A 12,317-nucleotide genomic window follows, 5' to 3' on the forward strand; every position below is an offset into this window, starting at 1 on the left:
AAGTATGCAGGCCCAGCACGTTACTCATTAATGATCATTAAACACGGATCAAAGTTCCATCCAGGTATTGGTGCTTTTACTGGCTTGTTTACAGTATGAGAGAAACACATGTCTGACTCTAGAGCAAACATGGGCTCTGTCAGAACACCATGGAGGACCGTCGCCACTTTGATTGCTATTCTTGTTGTCAAGGTAGTGGATTTATGTTTGTTGATGCTAAAAAGGAATTGAATTGAGATCATTATAATGATTTTTTATTTCCGTTTAGTCAGTTACTGTGCTGTGAGTAAAACGGTATGTCTGTCTGTTGCAGGTGCAAACTGTTCCAACAGGACTTGGTAGGTGCCAGCATTTTGAATGTAGATTTTATTTTCCATCAGGACTAACAATGATTCAATAATGATAATAATAATAATAATAATAATAATACACAATTCAATGTGTTGTTGTGTTTGTGTTGTTGCATTGTTGAATACTAGGGGGGGATGCAGATGCAGGTGAACTTCGAGATGATATACCTGAGATCAACCGAGGTAATTTACCTGTGCTGCTTCTCTGAGTGAAGCTGGGACATTCCTGAAATGATGCCATCATGACACTATGTACATTCTATCAATGCAGAAATCACAGTCATTTTGGCCTACCGTTCAAAACTGCAGCTATGAGAGATATATCTTTTCATTTTCTAAAATTTCAGACTTAGACCTTTTTGAGGGAGACATTGCAGGTGATGTAAGTATACGTTCTGTTTATTGACTCTGAAATATATGCCTAAACCTTAAGCTACTTCATTGATTATTATGTATGTTGCAGCCAAGGAGAAATGCAATCGTTGATGAAACTAAAAGATGGAAGTTTCCCATTCCATACATCCTAACAGATTCCTTGGGTAAGTGTATACCACCAATGATAAATGAATGAATGAATGAATGAATGCCTCTTCAGTACTTTATTGAGTACTGTATGAAATTAGGTAATCCTGTAACACATTGGTTAACAACATGAACAGATATGATAATATTCATGAATTTATAAAATATTACCAACATTTAAAATTCTTGCTTATTTTCTCCAGATCTGAATGCCAAAGGTATCATCCACCAGGCATTTGAAATGTACCGTCTGAAGTCCTGTGTAGACTTCAAACCTTACGAGGGAGAGAGCACCTACATCTCATTCACTAAGCTGTCAGGGTGAGCTATGCCAGGTCCACTGGAACATAATGATCTCTTACTCAACTTTATGGACCGCCATGCCAAAGAATAAAACACAAGGTCAGAAGGAAAGCACAGATTAGAACCTGCTTATCTAAGTAAAAGTCAAGGGGGGGGGGGGGGTGTAATTGTAGACCGGCTGTGGCTATGGGCAACGCTTAATCTATATGGAATATCAGAATTTCTTTTTCTTAACTTTTGATCGGGTGGGCAAGACGCAACCCTGCCCATAGCTGCCGCCTGCCTTCACCAGCCTCTGATTTCTACCTCCACCAGCCTCCCCTGTTATACTGGTGTAAAACAACCCTATAGATTCACTTCTATATTCTATATCTGGATTCATTCAGTTAATATGATTTTGGGTTAGGGAAGGAAATGTTGCAGAGAGCATGTCATTCCCTTTGACCTAATAACGCCTCATCCGCTCTCTGTGGTCTGACGGCCCCAGGTGCTGGTCATTTGTTGGAGATTTGCAGTCGGGCCAGAATGTCTCTATTGGGGCGGGCTGTGACACCAAAGCTGTTGTGGAACATGAGCTCCTCCATGCTCTGGGCTTCTACCACGAGCAGTCCCGCTCCGACAGAGACGACTATGTCAAGATCTGGTGGGACCAAATCGAGGAAGGTAGGTGGGTTTGAGGGGGTATGGGGCCAATCCCAATTCACCCCTACGGCTTCGTTTTCACCCCTATGGCTTCGTTTTGCGCGTTCACGTTTAGGGGTAGGGCTATCCCAATTCATATTTCATCGAGCCATGGCTTCATTTCGAGGCCTAACTATGGCTTCATTTCGAGCGATTCCAGGACCAGACTAGCTTCGAAGCCATAGGGTACGCTACCCCTTGATTCAAGGATGCATTGCGAATCATCTACAGAAATGTTATGTCGCTCTATTCAATGCGGAAATGTCATTTTACTTTCTCTGTAATTACTTGTTAATAAAGATTTGAAAAATTATGATAACCATCTTATTATCTTAGTTTAATGTCATTACAATGCATTATAGACCTTTTATTTATAACAAGCATAACCAAAAAAATGCTTTTATGTCGGTGCTGTGTCTAACGTTACAGTAACGCAACGCTGCATGACAGTCCAGCATTTCAGAGATGTACAATCATAAATCAATTATTACCTGTGGCGTTTGACAGCGGATGATGGTACACATATGTAAAGTTATCTATCAAACGTTCGGCTGACTTGTACATGATGCGCATTTTGACCTATTTCCATGTAGCGGCACCCGCAATCTAATCCGAGCAGTTGTTATTAGGTAATATTATTAATGGGTTGTATCATTCATTTAAATGCATTATGCACCTTTTCTTTATAACAAGCACAACAACAACAAAACGTTATTATGCCGATGTGCTGTACACGTGTCTAACGTTACAAGCTGATTTGTGCATGACAGCCACGCATTGACATATTTCCATGTCTGATGGCATATGACACGCGAAATGTAACTACAGTTAAGGATACGCGTAAAGGATGATGATCTATCACCGTTCGACTCTACTGAGAAATGTTTCCGCCTATTCGTCATCTCTCCTTCACGGGCAAATGTGGCCGCGTCCCCAAGAGATCCTCTTTCTAAGTTTTTGACCACGACTATGATGGATTGATTTTTGGATTCTTGACGACGAATTGTTCTGAGAAAGGCGCTTGGTGACGTGATTTGGACAACGCTTTATGACTACTGATGGACTCGTGTGTATGTGGTGGCTGAGGATTGAGTCACGGGTATCTTTGGAGGAACATCGTGCGCTGACAGATCTGGTTAATACTCTGTGTTTTGGTTGGAGTCATTCATTGTCATTATTGCGATGTCCACAAAAAAGACATCGTTGACGGAAGAGACTAAAAAAAGGAACGTCTAAACACTACAGTGTGTTGATAACAAACGAAAAAAGATGCTTATAGCACATGCACAGAAATAAACACAGCTGAAGAAGGCATTGTGAGATGTGTGATTTCGCCGGCAACATATTAACGCGTCATCCGTACCGCGTCTATTTAAACCACTGCTGATGACGTATCGGTCGTGAAGGGCTGTCCCATTTCATAGGGGTAGATTTCAACCCTTACGGCTTGTGGCTCTGTTCGAAGGCCTTGGCTCGAAATCGAGTCACACTCGAAAACGAGCCATAGGGGTACTGAGGAGATATGAGATGTCAGATTGCAGATTCTGATACAAATCATTTGTCTAAGTAAGCGAATCATCTATCCATCAGTCATTATAAGAAAAATAAATCTATGCTAGGACAAGGGGCCATTGGCAGTCATAATGCTAAAAGAAGGAAGAATTAGACAGGATACAGCTGCCGTACAATCCAGCTGTTTCCAGATTTATGGATGTGGATTAAATTATATGGATTAAATGAACCTCTCGCCTACCAGCAGGAGTGATAAATTGCAGGTTCTCCAACTTATCTCTGACTAGCGTGAGTGACTACAAACATTTCATCGACAGGAAAGGAGCACAACTTCAACAAGTATGAGGACGACTTCGTTACGGACCTGAACACGCCGTACGACTATGAGTCGATCATGCACTACAGGCCCCTGTCCTTCAACAAGAATGCCACCATACCCACCATCACCACCTACATCCCTGCCTTCAATGACATCATCGGGCAGCGTCTGGACTTAAGCGCAGTGGACCTCACCCGGCTCAACCGCATGTACGACTGCGGTAAGTCAACTTTAATTAATGCTATCAATGTTTTATAATGTGAGGATTTGTGAATCTATGGAGAGGAACCCACACATTGAACCCTTGACTATCATGGGCAAGACAAGCACCAGATAGGAGGGTGTAAAATGAAATTGCCTCACTAGTTGAAAGCTAACCACAGTTTAGGGACGACCACGCTGATTGAGATTTGATGATGATGATGATGATGATGATATGATGAAGGGGGGGAGGAGAAGTAGGAAGATTGTGATGATGATGATGATGACAATTATGATGATGATGAGGAGGAGGATGAGAAGGAGAAGGTGAAGGAGGAGGATTATGATGATGATGATGATGATGAAGATTTGTTCTTTTGCAGCCACCACACACACCCTCCTTGACCAGTGTTCCTTTGAGCTGATCAACATCTGTGGAATGATCCAGAACGAGGCGGACAACGCTGACTGGGTCCAGACTCTGAGCACACCCGAGAACACGGACCACACACTGGCAGGCCGCTGCACAGGTGCAGTACATTAGCTTCACACACGGACAAAACAGTGTGGTGATGTGCACCAATCAAAATTCAAGACAGGAGAGATGTCGGCCATTTGTTTTGAAAAGCCATTAGGTTAGTGCATGTACAGTATATGCACCCCTTTCGCAGCTGTGCAATTGTCAGAGACTAATGCATGGCTTGGAATGCAGTTTAAACCAATCAGAGATCACATATTATTTCTCCAGTTTTATAAAAATGTATCGTGACATAGAATTGAATTTGTTTTCACAAAGCCATTCTCTCCTTTCCCTCTATAGAGGTACCACCTTCTGACTTCACATCTTAAACTGTGAATAAGTATTTTTGTCTTATGCCTCCTTTCACCCTCTCTGTAGATGCTGGCTACTTCATGAAGTTTGACACGTCCAGCGGGACAGCAGGGACCAGTGCTCTACTGGAGTCACGCATCCTCTACCCCCAGAGGAGCGAGCAGTGTCTGCAGTTCTTCTACAAGATGACCGGTGTCGCTGGAGACAAGCTGGTGGTGTGGATCAGAACCGACGATGGGACGGGAAGCGTCCGTCGAGTGAGGAAGGTGCATACCATCACAGGTATGGTGTTGTGTTCGGGCAGTTGTGGCGGTAGAGCCGGCATCTAATGATCGGCGTCTAATGATCACAAGGTCGGCGGTTCGATCCCTGGCTGGCCATGTGTCGAGGTGTCCTTGGGCAAGACACTGAACCCCAAATTGCTCCCAATGAGCGGGCCGGCACCTTGCATGGTTGCTTGCCACCATTGGTGTGTGAATGTGTGTGTGAATGGGGGAATGACAGGCCATTGTTATGTGCTTTGGAATAAGGTGCTACATACAGTAAATGCAGTCCATTTTGTGTTCTGTGTCGGGTTGCCACCCGTCCCTTATAATGCGGGATTGTCCTGTATCACAAGGGACGGGTGTAAGTGCTTTTGTTATTTTGTCTTGCAATAAAGCACTTCAAACCGTGTGTATCGGCGCATTGGATTACCCCCCCCCCCAAATCATTGCATCACCAGGGTGGAGGAGATTTGCGGCGAGGGGCTTGGGGGGGAGCCCTTATTTCTCCACATAGAAGGTGACAAGAAGAAGGCAGATGGTGGCGTTCAGGGTCATCCTCAAGCTTTCAATGCAATGAAAACATTTAATAACATTTAATTTAATTAAAATCATTAAACCAATGATTCGGTGTTGCACCACACCTGGGTGAGAGTATTCTAATCGAATCAAACTTTATTCAAAGTGCTTTTGAAATAAAAAATTACATTAACATGAAAATAGAAACACAAACACTTTCATGTCACCCGTGTTTTCCATCTGTCAGGTGATGGGGACGACGCCTGGAAGATAGCCCAGGTGACCCTAGAGGTCACAGAGAAGTTCCGTTACTTCTTCCAGGGCACCAGGGGTTCCGTCAGCTCCTCTGGGGCTATCCTCGTCGACGACATCACACTCACCGAGACGACGTGCCCCAGCGCCGTGTGGCGGATCCCGAACTTCAGCAGGCACCTCGCCAACATGCCCTTCGGAGAGAGCCTCAGAAGCGGCCGCTTCTACAATGCAGAGGGCTACTGTTACGGCATCAACGTCTACCCCAATGGGAGACAGGCCGGCTATGCTGACTACGTGGCTGTGACCTTTCACCTGTGCAGCGGGGATGACGATGGTGTGCTGGAGTGGCCGGCGATGAACAGGCAGGCTACGATCATAGCTATGGACCAGGACCCGGACGTCACGCTGAGAATGTCCAACTCTAGAAGCTTCACAACAGGTGGGACTCCGCCTCCACCTGCTGAGTGTGCTGGAATTTGTTCTTTTCTAATGTTCTCAGTGAGCATTGTACTGTAGTCCATCATAAAAGATCCAATTGGTTGAATTTGTGACAGATATGTGTTTCTGAATGAACACGTAAGCACGCAGGAAGGCACACACTCTCACACACACACACACACACACACACACACACACACACACACACACTCTCCTCTACACCAGCCAAGCTTTTGACTGACTTACAGCAGTTGTAACTTTATCATACCGTAACCTTGATTTTATAATGTTGACATATTGATTTACTTTATTTTATTTATTTATTTATTTTTAGATACTGATGCACGTTGGAACAGGCCCACCACCACGGAGACAGGTCCTGAGTACGGATGGTCCACATTCATCTCTCACCAGCAGCTGCACAGGCGGAGCTTCCTCAAGAACGATGACCTCATCATCATGGCCGACTTTAACGGTGAGAACCTTTTATTAAAGGGATAGTTGTTGTTTTTTTACCTTCAAGGTAGAACTTTAAAAAATAGTGAACCACAACTTTAAGGAGACCTACTAGGGTTACCTCAGCTCCTCATCTTTTCTGTACATACAAAACAATATTTTACAGCATGTGATGGTTTGAGATGTAGGCTTCTGTATCTGACAACTCTTATTGACTGTAACAATTTAGTCTTGCATCAGGTATCAGGTGTATCAGGTCTTGCATCATTCTGAAATATGCTATATCTATGAAGTATATATTCAATAGTATTATTCCTTCTAATCTGTAAATGTTTGTGTATTGCTTTTTGTTATCCATCTCTTGTGTACTACTACCTACTGTACTTATCATACTGTACTTATCATTTCATAACTGTAAATATCCTATACTTATACTATGTATAGTGTAATACCATGCACTGCTACACTATCATGTCTTTGCACTATATCACTATTTGCACTTCTGGTTAGATGCTAAACTGCATTTCGTTGTCTGGTACTTGTACTCTGCAATGACAGTACAGTTGAGTCTAATCTAATCTAATCTAATCTACAACTGTGTCTCTGTGTCTGTTGTCAGATCTGACTCACCTGATCAAGACTGAAGTTTCTGTCCTGCCCCCGGTCGCCAGAGATTATCTCCCATTCGAGGAGGAGGAACCTAGACAGGAGGAGAGTCCTGAGGTCCGCAAACACAGAGAGGCGCGGGCTGCCCCTAGTGACCCCTGTCACCCCAACCCCTGCCTGAACGGAGGAGTGTGTGTGGAGATGCAGGGGAAAGCCTCATGCAGGTGTGTACTGGGTTAGGGTTAAGGGTTAAGGATTAAGGTTAGGGTGAGGGTTAAGGGTTAGGGGTTAGAGTTAGGATTAGAGTCCAGGTTAAGGGTTAAGGTTAGAGGTTAGGGTTAAGGGTTATGGTTAAGGGTTAGTGTTAAAGTTAAGGGTTAGGGTTAGAGTTAAGGGTAAAGGTTAGAGTTAAGGTTAAGGTTTAGGGTAAGGGTTAAAGGTTAGGGTTAAGGGTCAGGGTTAGGGTCAGTGTTAAGGTTAGATCCACACAATACTTAGCTATACAGACTTACGATTCTGTGTGAAAAGGAACTGCTTTGAAGTGTCATCATTTCATCAGCCATTTCAGAAAACAGATACAAATACCTAAATAGTATCAGAGACTATGGCCCAATCCCGATTCTCTTTTTTACCACTTCGGCTCGTTTTGGAGTCACTCGTTTTGGAGTCACTCGTTTTGGAGCCAGAGCCGTAGTGGTTCCCCGGGGGAAATGGGACAACCCTTCATGGGACAACCCTAATACGTCATCCGTAGTGTAATTAATGGGTTAATTCATAGTCAGGACAGCGCATGCGCCTTAGAGAGAGTTCATGATATACCACTAGGTGACTGACAGGTGTCGAGAGAACCGAAGTAAACTGGTTATACCTTTGTTGAACCCAGACTCAAGTGTCTTATTATTCTATGTCCAAGTGACATTACGGCCCAATCCCGATTCACCACTCTGGCTCCGTTTTCAACCCTAATCTCCCTTTTGCGCGTTCACGTGTAGCCGTAGTGGCGTCCCAATTCATTACTCATTTAGGGAGGGTTAGGGTTAGGGTTAGGGTTTTCCATGGCTCCAAACGGAGAAAATATTGACCCTCGTTCGATTCGGAGCCATGAGACTCCCTTCTGGCATGCATTGCGAAACATCTACAGAAATGTTCTTTTCGCTCTCGTAATACGGAAGCGAGCCTGAAATGTCATTTACTTTTTCTGGAATTACTTGTAATTAAAGACTTGAAAAAATATGATAACCATCGTATTATCTTAGTTTAATGTCATTTCAATGTATTATAGACCTTTTCTTTACAACAAGCATAACACAAAAAGATCGCTATTATGCCGCTATTGTGCCTATGCAGGAGCGCCCCATGGAAGCGTCAAGCACAGCCTTCCCATAATATAATATATTCTATAATAATATAAGGAGCGCGATTCACATCGAGATGTACATTCCTGTTTAGAAATAAAAGATTACCTGTGGCGTTTGACAGCGGATGATGATAGACATATTTAATGTGAAGTTATCTATCTAACGTTAGGCTGATGTGTGCATGATAGACGCGCATGACCTATGTCCATGTTTTATTTACAGCTATGGCACGTATTAAACCAAAACAACCCGCAATCCTATCCGAGCAGTTGTTATTAGGTAATATTATTAATGGGTTGTATCATTCATTTAAATGCATTATAGACCTTTTCTTTATAACAAGCACAACAACAACAAACCGTTATTATGCCGATGTGCTGTGTGTCTAACGTTACAAGCTGATTTGTGCATGACAGCCGCGCATTGACATATTTCCATGTCTGATGTCTAATGTCTGATGTAGGCTACTAATGTAATTTCAATGCATTATAGACCTTTTCTTTATAACAAGCATAACAAAATGCTTAACATAGAAAGTTCCACAGTCCAGCGCGCTCAGGACAGCGGCCAGGACACCGGAGCCAGCAGGACAGACCGGAGCACTCATATCTGCGTGTTTGTCACAGGCTGACAGTCACCGTGTTCCGCTGCCCCGACGCCAGTCCCATGGAAGTGTCAAGCACAGCGCGATTTCCATTTCAGAGATGTACAATCATGTTTATTTCGAAATAAATTATTACCTGTGGTTGTTTGACAGCATGATAGGCGCGAATTTCTCCCCCTTGGTGGTATATGACGCTATAGTTGTTATTATACCAAAACAACCGGCAATCTAATCCGAGCAGTTGTTATTATGTACTATTATATATGTAGTTAACTAATGCAGTGGACAGCGGCTGTTTCTCCAGTGTTCCTGTCACATCGGATTTCGTAACGTCATAAAATTACATCTGTAAGTCATGCATTTTTCCATGTTTCCCTTTGATGGCATATGACGCCGTAAATGTAACTAAAGTTCAGCCTCGAAGTTGTTGCACTGTTGTCCTAAATCAAGCAGGGTTGGGCCGTGTTAGTACCTGGATGGGAGACCGCCTGCTGTAAGCTTTTCGTTCCTCCGCGTTACCGAGGAGAGGCGCGTGCCGCGGCCGAGGAGAGTGTACTCTTTCCGGATAGACATTTATGCATGCTCTCGGGGTTCGAAACATAACTTCCCGGGGTGCCAGCGGGTTGGTTGATGGCTCAAAATGACCGTATACCGATGGTGAAGTTAGCAAAGTAGTATTGTGTTTGTACCACCTTCATAGCCGGTGTTATTCACGGACAAACACGGTGCCCGGAGGCACCCTTTGAGGGTTAATAGCTGTGGTTTACCGTGGGTTAGGATAACAATTCAAACGTGTCCGGATAGGGGAGAGGACAGGGAATCTGAAACCATTTGAATGGTGTCGATACGACACAAATCCCGGGTAGAACTTCTCTCCCCCATGATAATGAAGCATTATTATTTTTTATTTGATGACTTGTTTGATCGATTGATAGCGTTCAAGTTCATTCAAGTTGTGAATGAATCGCGAGCGTCAATGCTTTTCTACGATACTACGTGTAATGTCACTTGGACATAGAATAATAAGACACTTGAGTCTGGGTTCAACAAAGGTATAACCAGTTTACTTCGGTTCTCTTGACACCTGTCAGTCACCTAGTGGTATATCATGAACTCTCTCATGCGCTGTCCTGACTATGAATTAACCCATTAATTACACTACGGATGACGTATTAGGGTTGTCCCATGAAGGGTTGTCCCATTTCCCCCGGGGAACCACTACGGCTCTGGCTCCAAAACGAGTGACTCCAAAACGAGTGACTCCAAAACGAGTGACTCCAAAACGAGCCGAAGTGGTACAAAAGAGAATCGGGATTGGGCCCGGTTCTCACTCTCTCTCTCTCCGTGTCTCTCTCAGGTGTGTTTCTAGCCAGGCCACCTTCTACGCTGGCGAGACGTGTGAGAAGCAGCACATCGATGGCGGCATCCTAGGAGTTCTGATTGGTGGAGCTGCAGGGACCGTCGTTATGACCCTGGCCATCTTCTCCATCATCCGCAGACCCCGTTGAGACACCCTAACCCTAACACCATGGCTGTGCTTAGGGTAGATGCTAAGTGGGATCCTTGGGACAACCCTGCCCCAAACCTTAACCCTAACCTTAACCACAAACCCACCAGAGGAGGCTGGAGGAGGTAGAAATCAGAGGACGGGCTCATTGTAATGGAATGGAACAATACCATTGACTCCATTCCATGCGTTACAATGAGCCTGTCCTCTGATTTCTACCTCCAACAGCCTCTCCTGAACCCCACTTAATACTAACCATTTTAAATCTCAACTTCAATAGGGTGGCGTAAGATTTGGGACATCCCAAGCATCACACTTAGCATTTACTGTACACTTGCCTCCAGGACAACCTCATTTCAAATGACTCTCCCAAAAAAACGGATTATATTGCATCATGACTATTACAGTTATTATGTTTCCATAAATGTTTCTTGTTTGAATCACAAAGATTATTACTATCACAATGGTCTGTCTCTATACACGACAAAGGAAATCAATCAAAGCTTTATCTAGCTTTAACTACACCGATGAGCCAAAACATTATGACCACTGACAGGTGAAGTGAATAACATTGATTATCTTGTTACAATGGCACCTGTCAAGGGGTGGGGTTAGGCAACACGTGAACTGTCAGTTTGTGTTGAATCGACCTGCACACTGTACATAACTGTACTCTATGTATCACGTGCATTCAAGTAATGACCTACACTATATCAGTTGTACTTATTTGAATGCTTGAGATTGTACAGTACATTAACATGAACTTCTGTATAAATTGAACAAAACAATTGAAAAGCTGCTTCTGTGAAACATATTTCTCCTTCCCACACATACATATACTGTACAAAGATCATTTAAAAAGTTCATTTAAAATTAAATATATCATATATATCATCTGGGTTCACTATTCCCAGTTTAGCCAAGCCTTGAGTCTGTTCTCCAAAAACGGACAATTTGCTGGTTTAGTCTGCATCTGAGTCGTGATTGCTCTGTCAAATCAATCATGTGCTTAGCTGATTGGCACAGGTGTACGGTTACGTTTTTCTACCAATAGTAACAACACTCTGTAATGAGGGCATTACACAATATACACATTTTAAAATAACAGAAAATCATGCCAGTTGTCAGAGCAACACCCCTGCTATGTTTTCTAATCATACGTTTTTTTTTTTTACCACTCAAGGCAAGTATGTGCAGATCCGTGCAAACCAACAAAACATACAAATGTTACGTAAAGGCCTGTGTTAAATGTCCACAACAGATTTTAGAAAGAGCTTTGTCTGGACCAAAACATTACTCTCCACTGAACATTATTTATAAATCTCAATCCATATTTCATATCTCATTCCTTGATCACTATAGATTGCTTTATCCTTTTAGCATTATTACACAGCTCAAATCGACACACTCAGCCTTTAATCTACAGTTTGGAAAATTAGTGCAAATACAGGACAGGTTAGTATCAATTCCTCAATCTAAACTAAACAAGAAGCAGACCAACACAGCAGTAGCAGTACAGTAGCAATATTAGTTCTCTCTTGTCAAAGCAAGTGATAACTTTAACATAATGATAGTAACAGCGATGCATTTC

At 43.2% G+C, this 12,317-nt stretch overlaps 1 protein-coding gene across 2 annotated transcripts; it reads left to right on the forward strand.

Annotated features, from left to right (window-relative positions):
• Window positions 1-112: 112 nt before the first annotated feature.
• Window positions 113-10,865, forward strand: mep1a.2 (meprin A, alpha (PABA peptide hydrolase), tandem duplicate 2). 2 transcript variants are annotated; one of them, XM_080526141.1, is made up of 14 exons: window positions 119-192; window positions 314-338; window positions 480-533; window positions 698-732; window positions 814-889; window positions 1,076-1,193; window positions 1,663-1,838; window positions 3,686-3,907; window positions 4,272-4,418; window positions 4,787-5,002; window positions 5,750-6,196; window positions 6,530-6,670; window positions 7,271-7,481; window positions 10,577-10,865. In XM_080526141.1, exons 1-14 carry the CDS (start codon window positions 130-132, stop codon window positions 10,725-10,727), a joined length of 2,082 nt encoding a protein of 693 aa, XP_080382267.1. In that variant the 5' UTR covers window positions 119-129; the 3' UTR covers window positions 10,728-10,865. The 2 variants fall into 2 exon arrangements, with proteins under 2 accessions (XP_080382268.1, XP_080382267.1); XM_080526142.1 differs by lacking the exon at window positions 698-732 and having other exon boundaries at window positions 113-192.
• Window positions 10,866-12,317: the final 1,452 nt, after the last annotated feature.

The sequence above is a fragment of the Nansenia antarctica genome (genome assembly GCF_963989245.1).
Source record: "Nansenia antarctica genome assembly, chromosome: 3".
In the NCBI taxonomy this organism is placed as follows: domain Eukaryota; kingdom Metazoa; phylum Chordata; class Actinopteri; order Argentiniformes; family Microstomatidae; genus Nansenia; species Nansenia antarctica.

Bases quoted from the DNA above. Each gene is read 5' to 3' on its own strand.
- mep1a.2 (XM_080526141.1), top strand. From the start codon at position 130: ATGGGCTCTGTCAGAACACCATGGAGGACCGTCGCCACTTTGATTGCT. The intron at 6,671-7,270 runs GTGAGAACCTTT...GTCTGTTGTCAG, and splicing joins CATCATGGCCGACTTTAACG to ATCTGACTCACCTGATCAAG. The intron at 7,482-10,576 runs GTGTGTACTGGG...TGTCTCTCTCAG, and splicing joins CAGGGGAAAGCCTCATGCAG to GTGTGTTTCTAGCCAGGCCA.